Source organism: Sylvia atricapilla, chromosome 2 (assembly GCF_009819655.1).
Source record: "Sylvia atricapilla isolate bSylAtr1 chromosome 2, bSylAtr1.pri, whole genome shotgun sequence".
In the NCBI taxonomy this organism is placed as follows: Eukaryota; Metazoa; Chordata; class Aves; order Passeriformes; family Sylviidae; genus Sylvia; species Sylvia atricapilla.
The window spans coordinates 91,435,195-91,460,910 of NC_089141.1; the positions used below are offsets into that span (position 1 = coordinate 91,435,195).

The 25,716-nt window shown below is 38.7% G+C and overlaps 1 protein-coding gene across 1 annotated transcript in view; it reads left to right on the forward strand.

The window, feature by feature from the left end:
* IRS2 (insulin receptor substrate 2) overlaps positions 1-15,969 on the forward strand; it is a 28,788-nt gene extending 12,819 nt beyond the window's left edge. The window contains exon 2 of the mRNA XM_066313831.1: positions 13,556-15,969. Coding sequence (XP_066169928.1) covers positions 13,556-13,560 — 5 coding nt within the window. The 3' untranslated portion in view covers positions 13,561-15,969. The remainder of the gene's footprint in view (positions 1-13,555) is intronic.
* Positions 15,970-25,716: the final 9,747 nt, after the last annotated feature.

Consider the following 25,716-nt stretch of genomic DNA (forward strand, 5'->3'; position numbering starts at 1 on the left):
TTACATCATAAACATTTGGTTAAGTTTATAGGAGGGTGGGGTTGCATTGTCTACAACAGCTTTCATTCCTGAGCAATTAGTTCTGCCAACATTAATGAAATATAACTTTAATAATTCTGTCTCTTTAACATAACAAAAAGAAAAGTTACACTTTCACTGTAACAATCCTGTACAGAAATGATGGAGATTTGTCTTGGTGATTACTGTGAAAGCTGCTTTTGAACTATAAAAAGTCACTTAGTTTAAAATTTTTTAAAACTAATTAGTTTTAATCTAACACAAAACATCAAGCATTTATGTTTGGATTTGGAGTCAGTCTTGCATAACAGTAAAAAGTTACATAATTTTCTGAATGTTGAAGTTACAGAATTTGTGCTCATGATTTTAACAACAATTATAGAAAATTAACTATGAGGAGAAGCATTAGGAATAAATATATATATGACCCTGATACACAGTATACATGAAAGAATTTGCCATAAACTTAAAACTGTTTGTACTTACTGTTTTACAATCCCAACAGTCTAGCAGTTACTCTCACAAATATCAGAGAGACTCACAGCATCCTCTAATGAGTGCTAGGATAATATTGCTTTCTTTTGGATATCTACAGAAAGGTGACATAATGTACGTGTCTGTTTTAATCTTCAAATGTCAAATGAAAATTCAGTATAAGAATGGGCTTTTAACTTTAACCTTGAATGATTTATTTTCATATGAATGGTAGATTGTGTGGGCTCTAAATAAATTTGATGATACTTGAATGTTGAGCGTTAGCCAATAGGATGATTTCCAGATAGAAATGTGCTGATGTATTTCAGCACTGTAAGTGATTTCTACTTTAGGTCCTCTCTTCCCCCATACTACTCCTTTCCCACCATTAGTGTGAATATGCAAGGGGCAGTAAACTGAAGGGTTTCTAAGATATGGTAGCGTGAGATAGTATGTCTGTTATTAAAAAAAATAGATCTTGATAGTAGTGAAATATTACCGATTTTTAGTAGAAGTCAGATTCAACCCTCAGGAAGTAAATTGATGGACATTTATTTTAGTACATGTACACTTGAATGTGCGAGGAAGTCGAAACAACAGCTTAGATCTTGCAGCTTGAGTGAGCACGGTGGAACTGGTGTGTCTGAATGCAGAGAGAGCAGGACCATGCTGTGAATGAGCTGTGGAGGATGGTTGGATGCCAGGCTGCTGTTTGATGGAGTCATTGCGAGGGGTCATTCAGAGAGTCTTCTGAGTCTGGAACTATTCCTTAAGTCTTGAGTCTGCTTCATCAGTCATGAACGTGACAAGCTTTAACTTGCCATACTGGCCATGTGGATGCTGTGTTGTCATATTAATAGAAAATGCCGCAGTATTTCCTATTCCTTTCACTCCTCAGTAGATCTTTTCAGTTTTCTGTGTTCTCATAGATTGGCTATTGTCACTTTCACAGGGTGACATTTCAACTATACTGTTTTAAAAACACATTCTGGGACTTATTTCCATGATATTTTGTGTCAAATAGATTTGGGCTGGTAAAGTTTTCCACTTTGCTAAAGTATTCTACTCTACTTTTCTGAAAAATAGTATTGATTTAATGAAGCTTATGCTGTATCCTTAATAAGGCATGGAAGAAACAGAATGAAGGGTTTATAATAATGAAGAAAAAAAAAAGTGCTGGGACTTCAGAACATCTTTATAGGAAATAGTGAGTTATTTTGAGAAGTGATGTGTAGGAGGCAATTTTAAACTCTCCACCCCTACTGGGATTGAGTGTGAGCATCCTGTCCTTGATCAGGTGTCTTAACCCCTTTATCAGGCACTCATTTTTGCCTGTCTTCTCGACGGATTTTCCAATTTGTTTTCTGTGGGTTATCTGAGCAGCTGACAGTTCATTCTACTCTTTAGGCAAAGTTCTATTAAGTTTTGCTGAAGATGTCAAAACAGTGGACAAAAGTTTTTATTGAATCTGTATGTTAAATTCTTTTGCATTCTTAATTTTATTTTTTTCCATGTAAACCCGCTGTTTCATTGGGCTGTGAAGTGGCTTTATCTTATTAATATAGCTGTGTTGTGTATGTGTAAGATCTTAATTTTGATTCTGTAGTCATACATTTTAGTGTATCTCAAAATATAGTAACTTACTATTTGCATCAGATGTACATTATTTTCTTACGCTGGGTAAGAAGTAGCTTTGTTTGTGCTTGATACATAAAAGCCTGTTGTCTCTTGTTTGGTAATTTTAAATTAATTCAAGAGCAAGAAGAACTTGTGTAAATTCTGTGATTTGGTTTAAGAAAAACATTGAAAATAAATGGTACAGGATATTGTATACAGTGGCTATGACTGTAATGGTTGGAATGAACAACTTTACCATCTGGTATTAAGTTTGAAATTCTGTTTCTTTGTTGAATCACATGCGACTGATTTTTTCCCCTGGTAGGTGTGTTTTTCTTGGTGTATATGGTGAAAATATTCTTTAACTTCTGTTTTTCTGGAATGTGGTGACTTTTAATTTGACAGAGATTTCCAAGGTTTTTTTAGCGCTGACGAGATATTAATAGGGAAGCTCAGAACCATTTCTTCTCTTTGTTGTGGATTGTCTTAGGTCCTTTTTTTGGCCGTTTGTAACCACATAATATCTTTCTGGGATAGTAATAATTAATTACTTCAATTCATTTCTCAAGGTATTTTTAGCCAAAAATAGCTACTGGAAATAAGGACCTCTAATACAGTCCACAGACTATTTTGTACTGTAATTTGAAGTGCTTTGATACAGAGATACCAGTCATTTACAGCCTGTTCATGCTGGGTTTATTTGATACATCTTTTGTGGCCATAGTTACATGATTTTGTCCAAGTTTTATTCTTGCTCTGTAGGAAAATGTATCTGTGATCTCTTGTCTCAAACACAGATTGAATCTGAATTTTTTTTTGTTTTTATGATTATTGTTAGGGTGAGGCAGCAAAGTGAAAGACACTGAAAATTTGCTTTATCTTTTGTTAGTGCTTCAGTTTGCTTGGTTGCTTGATTTTTTCATCCTTGTAAACAAGCAGCTTGTGTTTGCTGTAGAGATGTTTTGGTAGGATTGTTTAGCCCAGACGGGATGGGATTATTTGTAAGCTGAGGGAGGATATTCCAGAGGAGGCAATTTATTGATGTTTTTCTTAATAGGTTTTGTGAAATTCAGCTGTGCTGGGATCCTGTTTTAGTCTGATGGACACGACTCTAATTAAAAGGGAGAGGCTATAGGTTAACCACAGGACGTGGGAATCTTAAGGGACCTTCCATGTATGTGTCATGAGTTAATGTCTTTTGTGTTGCAGATTGCAACTCAAGTGTCTCCAGTATGTCCTAAGGGTCTGTGTTCCTGGTTAAGATTTCTAGATACATTCTTTTTCATCTAGCCAATGCTGCTGCACTTTATGCAGAACTCTAATAATAACTGTGTAATCCCTACATTTGCACCTTAGGAGCCTACCAAAAGACTCCTCTTCAAAGAAAGATTTGTCTTCTGTAAGTAGTCATTAAAAGGAAACTGGTGCCTTTTAAGTATTGAAGAGGCTGGTCAAAGCCAGACTTGGAGATTGGCACTAAACCACCTCCCTGGACCCACAGAGGGAGCCTATATGCTTGGCATAAATGGAACATCTAACTTCCAGAGATCTGCAGCTTGTGAACTCAGCCTTGCTGTGCAGTCTTATTTTAAGCAGAACAACTTGAAATAAGAATGATATTTGTATGTGGATCAGCTGGTTACGTATTCCTTCTTGACCTGGACTGTACTTAAGTTAGTTGATGATATATTGTACTTGTTCACTAAATGTGAAATTAAAAGGGATTTGTGTTCTCTCTAGTTGTGCAGCTTCTGCACTGTTGGTTGAACATTTTTCAGTATATTTCCTGGTCAATCATGATGTGTGACTTAAGGAACAGCATAAGGGCCCTGGCGCTTGCAAGCAAATTTGGGCTTTAAAAATGCAGATCCCTGGGGGGAGGTATGGGTGTTCTGCAGAGCACTTCTTCATGGCAGTGCCTGCTATCTTCCTGTTCTTCTAGAACGGCATCATAGCTTTATAAAGTCTCAGCTACTGCATTGCGTCCTACAGGAAGTCATAGTTTCTTAATATTATATCCTGGGGTGTTCATCACAGCTATTTGAGATGTCCTAAGTAGCTTTAAAGAGCTGGAATGTTGGTAGTAGGAGAAAATGCATGCAGGTCTTGATGTGCTGGAAAGCCTCCCTGAAATTTAGGGGAATTCTCTGCTAAGTGTCATGGGACTAGAGCCAAACTCTAAAGTATTCCATCTTAAGTGACAAAGATGTGTTTTAATCCGTTTTATAGAAACAGTCCTGGCAACATAATCCAATTTCAGAAAGATGAGAGAGTCAGTTATATAGTTGTGTGGTCAGGCATATTGCTATAAGTAAAATGTATTTTTTAAAACTGCTGTATTGGTACCGGTGAGTCATTTTTAGAGAATTAAGTGTAATTGCTTGCTTATGAATATATTTGCTGGCAACAAATATGGGGAGCCATAAAATGAAACAAAGGCACCTGTGTAAGAGCACTTGGGAGAGGAGGAAACTCTGGTGAAAAACTGGTGAAACAGTAGAGTACACCTCTGTTCCTGTAAATATTTACTGAGAGCTCTAATAATTATGGAAGAAAGTGCATCTTGCACTGGAGCTAGTAATGTTGTGAGTAACTGACACTAATTTTTTGGACCTTTTTAAAGAAATCCCTTTGAAGCTTTGACAAAAGTGCTGTGAAATCACACTGTGGTCTGAGAGCATAGTATTTTTCATACTTTAACAGGTTGGGGTTTTTTTTGGTTTTTGCTTGTTTTTTTCTTGAGGGAGGTAATATCTTCTACTGCAGTCTCATGGCTGAAAAACTCCATGAAATAAGTGCTGTTTTCTAAACTGAGACTGATTGCATGTCTCACATACTCATTTTCCTGAGGGTGGTGCTTTGTATTCACCTTTACCTTTCTTATAAAAGCAAAGCTTTAGCATCTGTTTGTTCTTGCAGAGCAAATAATTCTGGGCTTGCTTCACTTTCTTTGCAGTAAACTATTGGATGGGGAGGATTCAAGGTGTATCCAGTGGAGCTGGCAACATTTGCATTCATTCAGTATAATCTGTGTTTCTTGCTTGAGAAAGAAAGTAAAATATGAGTGAGAATGAAATTAAAATATGAGTAAGAAAGATGACATAATTATATGCTTTCTGTTTCACAAATTATTTTATGACCAGCATCCAGTTTTGAAACTGGTGTTCTCAGAAGATAAGTTTTAAGCACCTAAATTACTTTTCTAAACAGTTCACTAAGCTTTTTGCCTCTCCTTTGCAAGTGAGTATTAGTTAGTCTCTGGGAGTGATATGTAAATGATATTTATCATGTCCATGTGACAAAAATACATATTTTCCTTTCATGTCTTAAAATATTACCAACTTCTGTATGCAGTAAAATCCATATCAACTACAGAAGGGAATGCTAATTCATCTCTAAATTGAAGTCAGAGTAAGAAGTTACAGGTGCCCCTGTTTGTTCAAAAGTGCAACATAAGAATATTTTTAATTTTTTTCTAGCATTTCTTAGCAAAGTATTCGGTGCAAGGGAGAATAGAAGAAAATCTGTCAATAACAAATCCACAAGTATCATTCTTTGAGATGTCATTTTGGTTTGATTGCTGGGACTGTTTATTGAAGGAATAGTGGAAAATGTCTGCTGGGGGACTGTGTTAGAGTGACTGTTTTCTAGGGGACGTAGTGGGCTACTGTAGAGTGATAAAGCTGTAAAAGGTGAAGGTGTTGAAATCAACAGTATGGGACACCCTGCTGAATTTGTGATTCTGGCTTTCAGAAAGTACACACTGTGCCATGGGCTGCTAGTCTACAATCCCAACCAAGTTAAGAAGAGCTTGGCTCATGGTCTTTAACAAGCTGGCTTGTCCTTAGAGGTAAATCATGAGTAAGTTAAGAGAACCTCAGGTAGTATCCCCATTTGCAAAATCAGTATTTTGGAATTTGCAGCTGTTTTTGACCCACTGTCAGAGAGAGGAAACTGGATTAGGGGAGAGTATAACCTGCTTCAGTGCAGCACTTGTGTACTGTATTGCTCACTTCCCTAAATGGTTTCAGGGAGTGGTGAGGTATTTTCATCATGGAACATGATGAAACTTCTTGCCTAGCTTCCTCTTTTCCCCACTTCCCTGTTACTGACAGATTCACGTTGACAAAGGTGAGGCCACAGAAGATTTCTAGAGAAGCATTGATAAAATTGGAAAAGAATTCTTGAAAATCTTTATTCTACTTGAGGTTGCTCAAGAGTTTTAAGTGAGGATGTGGCAAGAGGAGAAAGCTGTAGGAAAAAGATTGCCTTCCTGTGCATGCCACATTGTTCCTCTTACGCCTTCCCTGCTTTCTTTTTCTCTCAGTTCTCTCCCTGTGTGTCTCTTCTGCAAGAAGATGCATTCTCTGGATGTATCTCCTGACCTGAAAGTCCAAAAGCTGCAGTAGCCACCTAACATTTAGTGTGTGACCATCCAGTGTGTTTAGGTGGCAGGTGAGATGCCTAAGTGAATGTATGTCATGCCAGGGGTGTTTGTCTCCTTGGTAAGCTGTCTGAAGGTCAGTTTACACAATAGGAGGGTGGTTGACTGAAAGCTGAGGAGAGTCTTGTGTTTTGAAACATGCTGCTCTCTGGAAGATAAATGTCTTCCTCTAGGATGCTCTTGTAAATCTGAAGCCTCTTTTGATACTAGGTGCCTAAGCCCATTTGGCAGTGATGGAAGCAGGGATTAGTCTTTGAAAGAGTGCCTGGATGTACAGTGTTCCTGTTCCTTCGCCACAATATTTATGAGGCAAGAGCGCTTACCTGGGACTGACCAGTGTCCAGTAACTTTGTGGCTGAAAAAAGATCTCAATAATCTTTTCTGCCTCACTACCTTATGGCATGTCTTAAGCATATATTGTTTGGTGGAGTGCTCTTGTTCCTTTTTACTGCAGCTGTTTTCATGGAATAATTAGATTTCCACTGTAATGGAAAGGGGGACTGAACATGACTTCCCACAACTTACATGAGTCCTTATCCCTGTTTCTATGAATATTAAAATTTTTAATGTGAATATTTCTTCAGTTTATTCAGTGGAAAAGATTGTCTTTTAACCTGAGTGGGAGAGGAAAAAAGTTCTCTTTGAGAGTACTCTAATGTTATGTTTTCAGGCTCATGTTTTCAGCCTAGTGGCTTGGGAGCAGTTCTTGGTATTTGTAAATTTGTTACCTAGAATGGCAGTCAAGCTCTCACTTGTGGATCTGAACCAGAAGTCTGACTGTATTTTTTTTCCCACCTCACTGTTACCTGGTGGAAATAGGACAACTAACTCTGATGGCATTTCAGTTGGCAGTTGTGTGAGAATATCAAGCTCTGCTTCACGAGCTCTTCTTCCTTGTCAAAACTTGTTGTCTTTGTTAATGACTACTGATATAAATTAGAAGAGGCGTATATATGCCTTTGACATCCTAGCTGAGCAAACTTCCCAGCAATTGTAAAGGTATGTAAAAGGAGATCATCTCTGTTCCTAAAAATGGATACCAAGTTGTATACCTAACAGAGTTTGAGATCTTTCAGAACTCTTATTCATCAGAGCCCAATGCAATATAGGGCAGAAAAATTGTTGCTTAAAAATCATTGTTTCTTTCCCTTGACTCTAAGGTGTTGCAATGAGTGGCTTCTTATAGGGTGAGTAGGTCAGAAATGCAGAGGTACACACAGTTTGGTGGAATTTAGCTGAGTATTACCTAGTATGTGCTTTTGGGGCAGACATGCTGATGAAGTTGTGGAGTCTCCAGAGATGGGGTTGGTGGTCACTGATCCCTTTCACCCTTGCTTTTCATCACTTGGAAGGTGAGCTGCACCTGGGAAGAGCTGTGCTCTCTCCTTGGTGTAGTGACCGGAGCTGTAGATTCAATCTGACAGCCGCACTGAGGCCATGTTTGTGGTGTTGGGTCTTGAATCTGCACTGAGATGGGAATAGCGTGATGGTTGTGAGGTGAGAGGCAATTTCACATGTACGCTAATGGTCATCAACCAAGAGCATGGCTTGTTCCGTGATGGTTAGATGTTGTGTGTGTGCTGTGGAGTGGCTCTTGGCTGCCACAGATGAACCTTTCCAGTGGCAAATTTTCTTCCACGTCTGTTTCTGTGTATGTTTCTGTCCTTCTTAGGAGCTCCCAGTGGAAGGGCAGAAGGACTAAACATTATCTTCTGGCATTTTGTTTACTCAGAGAAAGCTGCTTGATTTTGTTTCATTTCATGGAATGCTTTTGAATGGTTGTATATGCAGCTTGCAAGGGGGAGGATAATTGAACAAATTTCAGATAGTACTGTGTTGAGGGGTTTCTGTCTATTTATTTTATCCCTAAGCATGGGATTAAAATCTATCTATACAAACTTATTTAATGGTATACATTGGCTGTAGCTCTGAAATGAAGAGATAAAATCACAGCTGTATTAAATTAATTCTGGGAAAAATGAGCATGTCTAGTTTCTTAATTTTAAATTAGAAGTGCCTATATTTATTATAATTGATGTGGAAAATGTATTTCTGAACCAGCACTATAAATTCATTATAATTATATTTGCAAGTTTAATCCTTTTATTTTCCACATAATTACATTTTAATGTTTAGTTATTAGTACTCCAAAATCTATAAGAGCCTTGAAAAAATTGTATGAAATACAAATGATATCAAATTCTGAAGTCAGCTAAGCACAGTCCACAGTATCATCTGTACTTCTACTATAGACTCAACTCCTTAAACTCCCATGCAAGATGACTTATTGACATGATAAAATAAGTATTTATCATGTAAATATATGGCATCAAATATGAAAAATTTTATTTATAGTATCTTTGGTTAAAAGTGGATGCTCATGAGAAATTCTGGTGAATTTGTCCATGACAACAGATGAACATTTTAACCTCTTGACAATATGCTTGGGCATATAAACCCAAAAGGTATTTGCAGGTACTGACATGCAACATCTTTTTCCAGGTAATCTAGCAGTTTGTTTCCCACTTTAAAAGTTATTCTTTCCCCATGGTTACATCAATGCAGTTCGAATGCATTTTAACCATTTGACACAAGAGTTAAAAGTATTGGGAAGCTTGTTCTAATACAGATTATTGTGGATATGAAATTCCTACTTAACTACTCTAAAGAAATTTAGTGGGTTTGTTATTATTGTTATTTGTCATGAAGAATCTATGTTGACCAGATGCACACTTTTTTAAATTCATGAAACAAGAGCCATATCTGAACAACATCATGTACTGTTTCTTTGTGGAAAAACATATCAAAAGAGCCTAGTTACTTGGTGCAGTGTGTTTCCAATTATGATCAACCATGACTTGTTTAAAAAAAAAAATAATGTGGCTTTTTCATTTCATGGTTTTAACTTGTTTTTCTCGTCAAATGTGGAAACATTTTACTTTGGATGGATATTTTTTGTGAGTTTTGTAAGCATTTAGAGCATACCACTTCGTGTTTTTCTGCAAAGTGTTGGTAAAGTGAATGTTTAAGCTCTGATTGAAACCTGTTCCTCTGACAGTGTCTGTGCTCAGCTTTATTTGGTATGAGAAGTCCTGCTGAGTGGAGCATAGGTTCCCTGGAATTGCTTGTGGAGTGCCATAGCTCAGCACCTACAAAATGAGTTGTTCTGTTATCTTTAGCGGGGATGCCTATGATGTTAAGTACAGTATTCATTGTGTTGCTCAGTGGGAGCTGGAACCAGGTCAGGATTTGGTTCCCACTGTGCACTTCCCAGTAGTGTCCTGGGTAGCAGTCAGGCTGAATCTGCATTTGGATGCTTGGCCAAGTTTGTGACCTCACGATATGTGTGCAAGCTGTGATGCCTCCAATAAGGAAGCCCTTGGAGGCTGTGGTTCAGACCACCTCTGATTGCTGTCAGTGCCTGGTCAGCAGGAGTTTATTACCATCAGGGCTGTGCTGTTCCTTCCCACCCTCAGCCCCCCTCTCTGCTCCACTTGCTTGCAGACACAGATTCCTGTGGTTGTGGGGATGGTGCTGCCAAGCCTCAAGGCTCCAACCTGTGGTGGTGCCTTTGACCCATCTCCTGCCCGGAGCTGAGCCAGCACAATGCCTGGTGCTGGAGAAAGCTCAGGGGCTGGGAGGACAGTATAACCTGCCCATGGAGGGCACACTGGCCCCTTATGGGTGGCCAGTAGCTTTGCCCAGGGTCATACATCTTCTCTCAGGTGTCTGGTGTACCAAAGACACCTCTCTGTGAGTGGGATTCAGTTGCTCGGGTTGTGCTGTTTAATGGCCTGGCCTGATGCCTGCAGATGTACGTGTTGCTAACCTCCAGTTTGGTTGTATCTATAGGATTCCTCTTCCAGGAGAAGTTAGTTAGCAGAATCACAACCTTAATCGATTTGGCAGACGACATGGGGAGGAGAAACAAAGGGATAAAGCCACTGAGTGATTTGCCTGGAGTCAGGGCAGAAGCCCACAGCAGAGCTGGGGGTTCTGTGCCCAATGCCTGATGTGCTCTGGCAGTCACACTGCTAGTGGAATAAATTTACTGATTATGAATAACCAGCAATGTGTTTTGCCACAAGCCACATGAATAACTGTTTCTGCCTGCATGCTTGTTAGTGGATAAGAATTATTTTTAGAAATTAAAAAAAATTGTATTTACTGCTTACTGACTTTGAAAATTAATAAGCAGAGTAGATCTTCTTTAATTGACTAACCATTGTATTCTCTTCACAGCATATTTAGCAAGTCTATGCACATTTGGTAGTTTCATAGCAGTTTGTGTCTGTGTTTATTCTCTGATTTATTCCCTGAGAAGCGCTGGTAGAATCAGATGACTGAAGCAGTTTGGAAACTCAGCAATGATCATGGATGCGTTTTTTAATAAAGCCCAAAACCAAGAGGAAAGTTCAGTATTGACACAGTGCTGGACTTTGTATTTTGATTAGTGCATGCCCATTGGGAATGAAGCTACCAAAGAATATGTTTGCGTACAGTAGGAATTTTGAGTTCATGAGTAAAGACGGTGTATACTGCAGTCATGTGCTGTGTGAGTGCAATGTTGACCTGAGGCTTAAAATAAATAAAAGATACTAATCACTGAGGTAAAAATGAACATGATATTGATTTTTTTTTTTTTTTGTTTGATTAGTTTTTGTTTTTACTTAGACATGGAACTTGCAGATTTTTTTTTTTCAAGTAGGCTTCCTCTGAACCTAACATTGCTATTACATGGGTCAAAGTGGTAACAGTAGTTATTTTTCCTTTATTGATTCAAAGCTTAATCAAAACATGAGTCAAGGCTTATTGAAGTTGGAGGAAATAGTTTTATTATTGAAGATTATGTTTGGGCTAGTTTTCTGAGTTATAGGTCATCATTATAGACTCATTGGATGATGTGTTTATAGCATCATAAGGTCTTAGTGCCCACAGTCCTATCATCTGCCTACAAAACCATGCAGACTAAGTATGGAAGTGCTTGGAAGCATCTGCCACTTCATTCCTCCAGTTTAATTCTGACTGGACAGTACCTGCTTTACTGTAAGAACAACATCGGATATAATTGGTTGCTAATAATCTTCCCTCATGTCTGCCCTAGACTATCCTGGTTCTGGAACCATACCTCTTTGTATCCTTTGTGTTTTCCACCAATTTCTCTATCTGAAGATGAGAATTTTTAATTTTTTAATATGTTATTTGGCTTTCACTCTCATTCTCACTTTGAGGACTGTAAATTTAGTTGCCATGTTTGTTTCCATTTGAGGGAGAAAAGCAGTAACAGAGTTAGCATGTACCTTTGAACGCTGGCTTGTTTGCCTATGTGATGCATCTATGCTACTTCCCTGAGCAAAAATTGGAACAAAGTGGTTTAAGTGTTTCTTCCTCAAATGAGGAATTGCTGCTCCCATCTGAGAGCTGTCTGTCGTGCCCCATGTTTGCCTTGGCATGGTATTGGTAGATTTGGAGCTCCCCCCAGGCGCATCATAAGCCAGTTCAACTTCTTAATTTGAAACACCTGTCCAGAACAAACAATGAAAACTTGTTTACTGAAGATTGAATAGATAGATTTAACTTAGTTTCACATCAGAAAAGTGGCAGCAATGGCACTTGGGGAGTGGGTGGCAACAGCAGGGCGCTTTATTATGGTGGTCTTGGCAAGCTATTAATTCATCTCGAGAGGTGTCATTAAATAAAATCCCAAGTGATATCCTAATATTTGATCATATAGTGGCTCTAGTTGACTCCAGCAGGACTAATGCGTTAAGTAAACCTTAGCTGTCAGAGATTCAAAACAATTTAGCAAGTCTTACATATATGCCAAAATATATCAGCTTTTGTTTTTGTGTGGACTTAAGGGAAAAGGCCTTGTATTGGTTTATCAGAGGCTTATGTGGATTGAAACGTGCACAGATAAGTGTTGGGCTTACTTAGACATCCGGGTTTCGTATCTAATTTATTTTGGAATTGAAATATATAGGAACATTGACTTCTTGTATCAAGACAGTCAAAACTACAGGCTTTCCTTAAGTAACAGTGTTTGTTCCCAAAATGTTCCAAATAGCTTCAGTTTTTAGAAAAACTTGTGTAATACATCATGTGACTAAATTTTTTATTTAACTTGTGAACTTGAGGACAACACACAACAAAGAAAATTGCTGTAACTATTAAATTTTGATTTTTAATGGCAACGTTATCAAATAATTTTAATGTTGTGAGTTAATAATGTCCCTTTGGTAGGGTAGCACATACCATCCATTAATTCTTTGCAGTGAAGAAACACTAAAGGAATCAACTGCATTCTTTAAAGTAAAATGGGTCTCATTGTAATTAGTTTCTATTTTACTGCATAATTTACCTTGATTATTTAAAGGAGCTTTGTAGTCACTAATTGGGAGAAGACTCCTTTTGTATACCTACTCATTTTTTAACTTCTGGAATAATAGTTGTTTAGTAAATCAAGTAACTAAATTAAAAGAAGATTCTTTCTATACTTTACTTATGTTTTTGCTAGACTCTTCCCTAAAAACAAGGTAACTTGTTTTTTCTCAAGCTTGTTTTTAATATCTGGAAATGGAAAGCTTTTGCAATACTCAGCTGACAAAAAAAGAAAGAGTTAAGCTTATAACTATTTTCTCCAACCCCTTGTCCTTTCCACTGATGCAAAAAATTGTGATGGTCGCAACTTGAATCGGGGGATTTTGTGTCAGGTTTTCCAACCCATTCTGTGTCCTGCAGTTTGCTGACCTGAAGAGCCTTAGCTGAAAGGTTCTGAAAAAAGAGACTGGTGCTGGATTGGGGAATACTCCCTTTATTGCCTTTGCAATACCTTACCGTGTATGCAAATATGAAAGCAAATATTGAATAGCTGCTTTTTTTCAACTTGAAAACTCATTCTGAATAATCTCTCTATGGTATTTCTTGTGTTGTCTGTATCATATATATATATATATATAAAAATTGCAGCTTTGATTGACCTTCTTTCATTTTTCTTTTCAGAGTGAAGGAATTAGTTTGCTCATCATGACCTCAAACAACAGAGTACAACATTCAAAGAAGCTGCTCGGCATATACCTTTTTGTTTATTTGTTTTTTGGTTTTTGTTTTTGGTAACTGAAGCTGCTTAACGTTTACTTTTTATTGTTGGTACTGTTGGTCCTAACAGTTGCTTAACTGTTGTGGGCTAAACTGTACAACGGATCTGGGAGGAAGGGAAGGCAACCTGCCTAACTCATAACCTGTCCATGGCATCTATGTTATCATTTTGCTGCTGTTTCGACAGAAGTTGGAGATGCTCTTTAAATCATAGGAACTTTTTTGCCGGCCTCTTTAACTAATGGCCAATGCCTTCATTTTCTTTTTCTTCAAAGACAAACTGTATTTATTCTCTGGCATATTAGGGGATTCTGTAACACGTGCTGAAGCAGCAAGATCTGGTATTTACTGGCATAATTTCAAGCCTACGACAGTACTACCTCAGTTCAAAGTAAAGCCGGATTTGCAGTGTTGGTGTACGACAGGAACTTCTTTATCTCTGTGCTGAGTTTCTCAAGAATGGTTGCCAGCCTTACTGAACTTGCAGCTTGTGCTGCTGCTGCTGCTGCTGGGTTTTGAATCACTAGCCGCAGGGTTTACTTCTCAGACAAAGCCTAAGCAGGGCACTGAAAAGTCTAAAATGGGATGAAACTCTGTGAATCAGACTTGGACAGAGGATTCAGAGTAGTTAAAAAGTATAAAATGTGTAACTGAAGTAACATAAGTTAAAAACATCAACCTGTATTAGGGGTATCTCTGTACCTTTGACACACTTGTTTAATCCTCTCTATGTAGGTGTTTATGTAGGTACTTCAGATTGCAAAAGCCTTTTCTTCTATTTACAAGCTCACTTTTGTCAGCTAACTGTTCTTAGCTGCATTTCTTGTAACCAAAAATCCACATAAGCATGCTAGGAATGCAGGGATGATAATGGGTATCGGGCAGATTCGAGAGCTAATGTTAACACAGTATTATCTTGCCATCTATAAAGTCCTGATATTTGCCTTTTACCAAGAAAGCACCATTGTAGCTGCAGGCACTATTACAGGGAAGAAGAACCATTGCAGTCACTTATCCTGAGTTCTTTTCAAGGCTAACTGTGCATCACATTTCCAGTGGCCTGAAAATCTGAGTGGTGTGGCAGCTACTGTCACAAAAGTCACATACAACTGTTGCATCAGACTAGCAGAATGTCATGCCACCTTGCTTCTCCTTTATTGAAGTGTTTGTGTACATTTTAAGGGTACCCCGCCAGTGCCTGCTCTGATAGACATGTAAGTATTACTAAGTTATAAGTTATGTGAGCCTCCTTTTTTTTTAATTTTTTTTTAATTGATCATTGTGCTTGGTGGAACCCGTACTATTGACAATGCATTATCTTCTTTCGGGGTTTGTTTTTTGTTTTTTGAGGAAGACGAATCCATGTCTTACAAAAACAATGAACGGCAATGCAGTCTTCCTGCTTACATGCTGAATTTTTAGAACTGAGGATTGTATTACGAGACAAAGATGAATGTAAACTAATTCCTTCCCTACTCCATGGCACGCTTTATTTTTCTGTATAATTTTTGGGGTCTTAAATCACAGTAATGCATAGGTTAATAAAATATTAGATCTAAAATCAATTTAAATATCTGATCTAATTGAGTTTTTCTCTAATACTAATGCTATAAATGGTTCTAAGACATTCTAAAGTGCTGCTTGTTCAAGTCTGGAACTAAAAAACCTGCATACCTTTGACATTTTCTGTCTGATCCCTCCCTACCTGCTACCAGCACTGAGTGTGGTACCTGCTGAATTCAGTGTTTTGAACACGACTATTTTCAAATATCCCTCTTTATCAATTAAGAAATCATGCCACTAAAACAAATGGCTATACCACATACAGCAACTTAAAAAAAAAAAAGTCAACCTGACAAAATAATAAAATATTCTTTATCCTGTATATTTCACAAAGGCATATGCAATACTTACATTCTTAATTTAGTTTACAGAATGGAACCAAAATGTATAAATGTTATGTTTGCTAAAACTTCACAATGTATATTGGGTCTTTGTACATTTTGCCTGACTTACCTTAAATTTAAAATATTTTTTGCTATATAACCTTAACAGTTACTAAGCAGTGTTTTCTTTTTGGGTACGTATTGTTTCTGGATATCAAGATGTTAAATATATTTCTTGCTATTGTGATATGACAAGAGACTTATCTTGCTGTGTCTTCCAATGTACACGCTGTATATAAGGATAAATGTGATGCTGCTGGAGACCAGAATAAATGGAACTAGAGTAGTGTATTGTATTTAGTCTGTATTGATCATGGATGCTCTCCTCAATAGCCATATGCAATAAAATACGTTATTTATGAAAGGAATAAAGTATTTGTGTGCCTATTTTCTCTAGGGATGAAGTGGATTTTTCTGGTTGTTTACATAAAATCAGTTTATTCTTTCTTTGGAATGGAAACACACTTTCTGTGAATAAACCTTACTGCACTGCACATACATGCTTTCCTTTTAACTTCTGAAACATTATAAAATTGTTTAAGGATAAAACAATTGGTTTTATGAAAGTGAAATTTGTGTATTTGAGGAAATAACTAGGAGCAGAAATCATCTTAATATTTAATTCTAGTTTTAAAAGTGAGTGGAAGACTGGGAGTCCTTCTGGCAGCCTATTTAGTGAGAACAGACTTGCACTGTAGAAGCTGTGTAGTCACACTGGTACAAGGAGAGTGTGAACCTAATGCTATTTGTAGTTCTCTCCTGCTGCTGGTTTGTATGCAGGGAACATGGGGTCACTGTAGCCTGATTTGGTCAGTAGGAGTGTCTCTTACACCTGACAGTACAACCTTTTCCAATGTTGCTTGCACCCAGAAAAGTGATGGGTGTGGGTCAGGCTCCTGACAAAGAATGTGGCAATGAGGGGCAGGGGACGACAGTAGCTTTATAAAAAGCTTGCTGTCTGTTTTGCAGCAGTCTTGGTGAGAACTCCTTTGCTTAAGCTCGAGGATGTTTGAGCAACATGCCTTTGCTCAAAGGCAAGGTCTACTGGTGCAAGGAAGAGACATTATCTCACTGTCTTTAATGTTTAAACTCACCTGAGATGAAGTCGTGCCTTGGGATATGTGTGTTACATTCTTCTGGCCACATCTGCCACTAAGTGGCTGGTACTTTTCACAGTTGCCTGATGCTTTGAGGATGGTTCAAGGACTATACTTGTACACATTGGCCTTCAAAGGACTAAACTTGGCTCACTGTGATGAGATCCTTCCTCTGAAAGTGTCTTGAATGGAAAAGAGCAGTTCTCTTTCTTGCAGCAGTAGGATCATCCTGTGGCTGCTGGAGTGTCCATATAAGCCACAGATGCAGAAATAAATGAATGTTCTCTTCCCAAGAGAGAACGTTCAGTTCCTTTTCTCATCTATCCTGACCTTATAGTCTGTAGGCTTTTCTAGGGGAGAGAAAATGGGACACTGTGAGTTTCATAGTGCCTACATCCTTAGCAAGAAAAAGAAATTGTTTCAATCTTTGAAATGGCTCTGGAGAAATACAGCTATCCAAGAGAACCTCCTCATTTTTCTGCTTTCAGCAGGGTGTAGAGTGGTACCTTACAATACCATAGAAGAAGAATGTCTTTGATAAGACATCTGGAAATCCAGTATCAGATTCTCTGGAAGGTACAACTTCTGATAACCAGAAAATAAAAGAAATCTTTGGATACTTGCTTCCCGCAGCAGTTTAATGTGATGTAGGATGCTTTGAAACACAGCAACATTTGCACTGACTTGGAAGTGGTGCTCTTCAGTCATTTTCAAGTGACTGTACTTCTCAAGGATGAGGAGTCCATGGCTTTCAGCCTCCTTGAGAACCTGCATTTACTCTTTGTGGTACATGGTTCAGAGAAGGGTCGATACATGTCCAGGTGGCATCTCAGCTTGCTTTCCACTCTCAAACACCTTGGGAATAGGAAAGGGTTTAGGTTCTTGCTCATTCTGAAGTAATCTGTGAGAGTTCTGGGGTTTGCTTTTGGGAGAACCATTGCTGAATAGCGTAAAGGAAACAAATTTGGCTGGAGGTGCAAGCCTTAATGCTCTGTGGAAGGCAAATCACTGACCAAATCTTTTAGTATATTACTTCAGCTTCAAAATTTTCCAGATGACTTTTCCACCTTGAGAAAGTTCAGCTTCAGTCAGCTCTTGCAGAGGTCAAATAAAAAAATAGGGACAGAAAATGTCATCATGATTTTTTTTAAAGCTAGATCCCAGTTGGGCCTTTTTTGTTGTTGTTGGTTTTTTTTTTTTTTTTTTTTTTTTTTTTTTTTTTTTTTTTTTTTTTTTGTATTTATCATTGTGATGTATCCTATCTATATACCAGACTAAACATGTTTTAAAAAGTTCAGTCTAGGGATGGGGAAACCGTGGCCTGTGGGATGGATATGACACATAACATTGCATCACATGAGCTATGAGTTCATTTTTTTGCATTTTATTAGGCAACATAGTGTCATGTGTTGAATGCATGGCTGCCAAAAGTTTTTGAAAAGTTTGGTTGATCTTCAGTATTTGTTTACATAGCCTCCTTGTGTTTTCTCTTTTCATGTGCTGTTTTCCCCTTTGCCAGAAGTGAGAAATACAATTGTAAAAATGCATCAGATAAGTGCTAAACTGAATGTAGGAGGTGTATCTAGAAGGTGAGCAGCACTACTGCTAAAATATGAGCTCTTATGTATGAAGAGGATGTAAACATCAGGCTATGTACTATGTTTACATGTCTCAAATGGAGGAGGCAGAAGGTGGAATTAGACACACAGCCATTGATACGAATATAAGGAGGGACTAGATAAAAGAACAGGATTCCCTTAGTTGGAAACGTGCTTTCTGCAGATAGACCAGCTCAATTTAACTCCCAATTTGACAACACTTAAGCATTAGTATATTATTCTGCCTCAACCTTTAAAATTTCTGCTACCACTTGTTAAAATTGTTTTCCTTCTCATTAAATAATGGTCCTGTCTGAAAACGTGAGTGTAGTGAAGAATTCATTCATTGATGTGAGTGAAGCTGTATTGCAGAGCTGAACATCCAGGCCTACCATTCTACCTCAGACAAACTTCAACACACAAATTTTGCTCAAGCTAAAGGGTCCTGACTTAAGTTGACTAGGATTTAATATGACTTAGATTTCTCCATGCAAAAAGTGAACTGAATGTGTGTGCATAATTCAAAACACAAGATCAATTGGTGAAACTTATAGGGGATGAATTAACTGTGTCTCTAATAGAATATTATTGTGTAGAAGTCTGACCTTAAAAGTGTTAATATATTTATGCTCCAAATTACTTAAAAAAGATTCCTTTCACCAAGTGTAATTGCTTTTTGAACAAGTACACTAAATGACCGTGGAAAGGTGTTATGGTACCCCCTATAAGGTCTCCAAGACATAGTCTAATTATCTGATGCTAGAATATATTACAACTGTATTTGACAGAGTAGTTACTCCTGGGGGGAAAAGTAATTTCTGTATCATTGGTCCTTTACTGGCAATTTAGTTGATTTAGGTGCAGATGTCGAAGAGAGATGGCCATCCTGCAAAAGGGCAAGAAAGTGCAGGCAAAGTGCAAATTCTGCCTTTACTTGAGCTGTGTGATAAACATAGGTGAAGGTGTCACAGTTCATGTACATAAATATACACTCAAACAAGCCACCTAGATAAAGAGGAAATGAGATACAAGGCAACAATATTGCCATATCTATTATTTTACTTAATCCAAATCTGGAGGTAACTATGAGGTATTTACCCCTTCCCTATGGACCAGTGATTGCCTTAAATTATCTCACACTTGGGATCAGTTATTGTGATGACACAGACCCTGGGGAGTAAGTTCACACTGGTCAGCTACAACATGACCACCAGTTGCCCTTTTACTGCTGCCAATTTGTAGTTTAAATATCACAGGCTGTTGCACAAAGATAAACTCTGGAGCCCTGGTGTCAGTGGCCACAGATTAGGAATATGCCACCATTGCATTCATGGTGATTTACTGCAGCTGCAGCTCTGATTCAGAGTCATTTGAGACATTGTTTTTGTATTTCTGATGCATTTTTTTTAAACCTTATGTCCTCTAAAGGCTATTCTGCATTGTGGTATAAAATTGCCTTTGAGCAGTACTTCAGGAAATGTAATTATAGTTGGTTATTTATCATATCTATCAAGCTATTCCATATAAATATCTTGGTTCTTAAGTGGGATACATGAAGAATATTTTTTTTCTAGGAGGCCAAACCTCCCAATGACTACCCATTTTCTCAAGGCTAAACTGTTTTCAAATGACTTTTTAAAAAAATTCTGTTTCAATGTGTCAAAGGAAGCAGAGTGAAATTTTCACGGCGAGTCTATGCCTTTAGCCAATGAATCAATAAAGCAACCTAGTATTTATTTCAGCTGCAGATAAATGAATGTTTCTCTAAAGGTTTCATAAGAGTAAAGGTTAAATTTTAATCTTATTTATCTAAGAGCAAGTATTAAAGAGTTTCTACTTTGAGTAGAGTCTTTTCTTAGTAACAGACTTCACAGAAGAGGAATAGTTTTCCTTCTTTGCCTGTGATGCATCATGTTTAATATCCCAGTGCTGGATTCTATATTATTTTAATCAAATAATTGTTTTACTGTTTCACAGGAAAGACTTTCACTGTATAAACATTTCATTTTTTTATTGACTATGCCTGTATTTCTCAGATGGTAACAGACCCCAGGATTTTTGTGTTCTAAGGGAATAAAAAACAAAGGAAGTTTCTAATTTAGCAGCTGTAGTCCATTGCCTTTAAAACCAGAGGAGGCATCCCCAAAGAATTCAAGACAGCATAATTTTAATTTTGAAAACTTGCCCTTTTGTTTTTGGGCAATCACGCTTACATTACGTACCTGGAGTACACCATTGCCAGGTTATTTCCTTGGTGTTTGCTCTTCATTTGCAGACATGCAGATTAGGAGAAAAATCCAGGGGCCATGGACAGAAGAACCTCATTTATGCTTGGACTTAACCTCTACACTTTCCAGTCATTGAACTCCCTGTCCTGTGACAAATTATATGTTCCAGAATTTCTGTTGTTCTACACTGTGATTGTCCTCAGTTTGATCTATAAAGTTTGATGCACTCAGTTTGAAGTGCGTCAGCACTCTGTGTGTGAAGTTTCCCCACACTGATGGGAAAAATCCTCTGGTTCTCCTCTTATGCAGCAACAGCACAAGGATATCAATGGATGCTCTTGACAAAGGCCTAATTATACTTGTTACTGCACAAAAATGTCATGCTTTTTATGCGTTCAAATACAGTTTGTCAGGTGTCAGTTTATTTGGAGAATGTTGGTTGTTTTCCCTGTTTTACTAATGAGTGGGTGACTATTTTACTTGTCTTTAAGCACAGAAGATCTACAAGGTGATATCTCTGAATATTCCCTGAATGATAATTCAAATGACCCTGCAACTTTTGTCAGCCACCAGACTTCATCTTCCTGCCTCAGAGCCTGAAACACTGGCTGTGTCTCTCTCTTAGTGGGTCTGTGTAAATCCTCACATTGATGTGTGGCACTGAGATGAAGTGAAGGCAAGAGCTCTGCAAAGCTCTGTTGAAGCCCTGTCTCACTACATTAACCTGCAAGGAGGCTTTGGAAGATGTCTGACTTGAGCAAAAGAAAAGTGGGACTATCTCCTTTAGCGTTTCAGATTTTTCAGGCGCCTTACGAGGGAAGAAATAACCCCTCTAGCTGGAGTACAGAGCTGTGTGCGTCATTAACCAGGAAACCTTCGCGGTGGTGGCTGTGGAAGCCGTGTGATACTGTGTGCAGCTTCCCCGGCCACTGGGAGCGGGTGAATTAATGGGATGGATGCATCATCTGCCAGCTCCACTCAAGCTGCTCCCGTTCCATCCAGCCGCACACCACTTGGGAATGTCACAAAACATCAAGCTCAGCCTCGGCCGATTCGGCTGTCGTGCTGTCCCCCGGTGAGAGGGCAGCAGTGGGACCCGGAGGTGTTTTAGCACCTTCCTGAGAGGCGGCTGCTGCGGGAGGTGTCCCTCCCTGGCTCTGCTCACAGCTTCCCGCTGCTCTCCGCTGTGTGTGTGGCACGGCCATCCCTCACACTGGGTCAGCCTCACTGACAGCGCTAAAGAGGCTTTGTCAGCTGCTTTGCTGCGCTTTCAGGGATCCCCTGCCTGATCTCCGTGCATGCCTCCTTGGCGAGAAGCCAGCATGTTGTTTACCTCTTAAAAGAAGATTCATTAATCTGTTTTTCCTGTTCAAATTTATTTGTGTGTCGTTTACCCTGCATAGGCAATTGTGCTTTTCTAGTACTGTTTATTTTTTTTTTCTTTTGGCTGGGGAATATGGGAGGGTTGTTTTTATCACTAATATATTGGTGAGCTAAGTAATTGTTTGCAAAATGAACCACATACCATTTGTGGTTAACGGGATTTTTTTAATTATTATTTTTTATGTTTCTGAACCAAGTTTGGCTAGCAGTTATTTTTAAGCAGCCCCACTGAAGTCAATACAATTCCTTAGTTATAACTGAGCATCATACTCAGCCTGCTGTAGTTTTTTCTCAAGCCTTCTATGAAGGGTGCATTCATGTGACATATCCAGGATTGCCGGTACCAGTGGCCCTGCAAAAGGACTAGATGCAATGTGAATGTTAGCAAATGAAGCCCCATTTTTCTAAACTGCCAGGATAACTTGACAAATTTAAAGAAGCAATGCTGAAGATATTGATCTGCATTAATATTACGCTACTGCCAAAAGTGGTGGTGCTATTTTAACAGAGAAATCAGATTCAGGCTTTTTGATGGTATAGACAGGTCAAACAAAGTGGTGAGAAAGTAGTAATTTCACAACTTTCACTGCACTATTACACACTAAAGAGTGTGTAAATCTTTTTTTGTATTTTTAAATGATGAGACAACAATGAAGTTAGCAGAGTTCCTTCCCTTCTTGTTATATACCTCAAATGAGTTTTCAAGGTTTCTGTGGTCAGTTTGTGTATTCTCGATGGACTGTGAAATGAGAAGATGCTGAAGAGTGACTCTGCTCACTGTGCGCTCTGCTCCCTTCAATCTGCTTTCAGGGAAGGGAACGGTGCCTGGGGCAGTGGGACAGGTAGGGAGCAGTAACCTGTAGATGCCTGGGCTCTGAGAGGCAATCAGGGAATCAGGGAGGCCTGATGTCCAACATATTGAAAGGGTTTACAATGATCTTCATGCGATTATTTAAGCATAGGAGTTCATACAAAGCAAGAAGCATAGCACAAGCTTTTCCATTCCTCAGTCTTGGAGCTTAATTAAGTTTGTCCTACAAACTGTCATTTTGGGATGAAATTATTTTAATCATTTAATCAAATGCATTCAAGGTCAGATTGAGAGAAGGAACTAATGAATACATTCTGAAAGAAAGACACCTTCTGTTCAGTGCCACTCTGTCAGAGAATAGCTGACATCAATTTCCTCTTCCTATAAAGCCATAGCACTGAGGCTTAAAAGATTTATGTTTAAAAAAAAAAAGCTCTCCTTTCAGGATGGAAAAAATGTGATTGATTGGCTCCTTCAAAGAAAGGAAGTCCTTGTCTAATTAACTCCCCCAATTGCTTTCTTTTAAGGTAAAGCATTAGGCAATGATGTGCAATGATCTTTTGTTCCATATTCTTTTTCCAATTCTGCTAGACCAGTGAGTCAGGGTCAGCAATGCAACATTTTCCACTGGCCTCATGACCACAGTGAGGAGGATTTTGAAACCCAGCTTCCACATTCACTCCTCAAATGAGAGACATGCTCAAAAAAAGTGTAAGATCTCTGTCATCATGAATACCTATGCTTCAAGTTTAAAAACCTGTTTCCTTGGTAACTAGACTTGTTAGGCTGGTCTGCTCATACCACGCATGCAGAGGCCACCCCATACCGTACAAAGCTTATTGAGCCTTTTAGCAAAAACATGTAATGCATTAGAATTTTGTACTAATTTTAAAGAATTCCTGACACACAAAAGATAAACTTTATCTGTTGCTTGCCTTGTGCGGTGTAAAATCTTCTCCTATGATGCCAGAAGGCATAATGGTGAAGGGTGGCAACAGTGACTTTGTGTAAGTCGTTCTCCTCTGGACTTGCCTCTCCATCACAATTCCTTCCTGGATTCCTCCCAGGCATGGTCAGATGTGACACTCAGTTACTGCATTTTTTCTGTCTATGAATGCTGCTGTTATGGAAGACATTTTAAACTTGTCTATTGGTGGCATATCTCAGTGCTGTCGTCACATAGCTGTGTGATGGGCATTAACTTGGATATCCCTGACTGGCAATTTGACTCCCCACACCCAGACAATGTACATTCATAGCATCTTGGTTGCCTGCCATTTAGCCCATCTGTTGGATTGACTCTTTGCCCATTTAAAAGTCAGTCAGACAGGGGTGCAGGTGCCAAGAAATGTGAATTGAGAAGGGGAGTCTGCATAACACTGCTGGCAGAGCATCTTCAGTAAGAGCCTCCTCCTTTGTGGCAGCCATCACTGCCAGATGCCTCGCTACACTGGGTTACAACTGCTGACATTTGCCTACCAAGAAAAGGATACACGAAGCAGAGAAAAGGAGGGAAGAGTTTCCAGGCTAGCCTTGGCAACTTGCAAGACAAGCTGTGCTCTTGCAGGTACTCAGTTCACAGCACAAGTAAGAGACACATGGAGATTGCAGGGTATTAAAAAGTTCTCAGTAGGACGGAGGGCACATTGTTAGAGTGCTAAGGTGAACCTGAAGTAGCCCATTACACTTAAGGAGAGAGCCAATGACCCAGCTGCAGGAGCCCAGCAAAGGTATTTCTCCTCCTCTTCCATGTAGGAGACCTATACAAGAATGTTAGCCCGGCCTGGGGAGTGTTTCTGAATGTGGAGTAGAGATCCAAACATCCCTTCAGGTAATCTCTCTCTTAGCCACAATTGGGTTGTCCGGTGGCTTAACTCATCTGTGTGTAAAATTTTTAATCCAAGTCTGCAGAGTGTCAGGCACACACATGTTTGTAATAATGTCCATAAATGCATGCTTCACTTCAAGTTTTGCTCACTGGAATTACTTTATCTGTGAAGCTAACTTGTGTATCTGTCTTCTTTGCCTGGACAGCCCTTCATTTCTGCTGAATAGCCATTAATGCTGCTGCCTTTTATACCAGAGTCACAGGTAGCCTCTTTCCATCATCATTATTATACTAGAATATAGCAGGGAAATATCTCCAGTCTGTCAGTGGCTAGGGTGCAGCAGTGCATTGCAACTTAACCAGTACTTAGTGGATAATTTTCTTTTCTGATCAAACTTAAAACATAAATAGATGTGTGAGGCCAGTCTGAACTTCCAATTGTTTTAGATAATTATTTATAAATTGATGAAAATAATCATCCTGAGCCAGGTTTAAAATGAAGAGCTGTGTTTAATTTCAATTACTTTATTATATTTTCATACTTTTTTCAGTTTGTTGTTTGGGTTTTTTGTTTCTTTTTGTGTCAAAGATGTGACTTTCCCAGTTAACTTTTTGAAATACAGTATGGCACAAGGAGCCCATAATTAGTGCAAATACGGTGTCTGTCTTCTCATGAACCTGAGGAAGAAGTTTGTGGAAGGCACTGAAAGCAAAGAATTGTCCTGTGTTTTTATTTGAGGGCCTGTGTTTTTTATTTGAGAGAGCTTTCAGGCACTGGACAAGATTATTTTTGTGATCATCCAATCCTTTTCCATCTTCTGTTATTATCTCTTCCTGCTGTCTTTTGCCCAGTGTCTAATCCCAAGCAGAGAACCCAAACTTCCTCAAGCCTGGGCTAATGTGCTGAAGAAGTAGCACACCAAAAGTGATGACTGATGCTGTGCTCCACTTTCCCTGATGTCATCAAGTAACACTGAGGAATCTGGTGTTCAACATGTCGTCTCTGAGCCAAGAATGAGGGACCACTGCCTGAGGGGACAAGAAGCAGATTTAGTGTGCCTACTTGTCAGTTAATAGTCAGCCTTATGTTTTACAGTAACAACTCTACTTGCTCACTACAAGGGACGATAACAACCAGTTAGAATACAGGAAAAAATTCCTAACAAGAGCAACA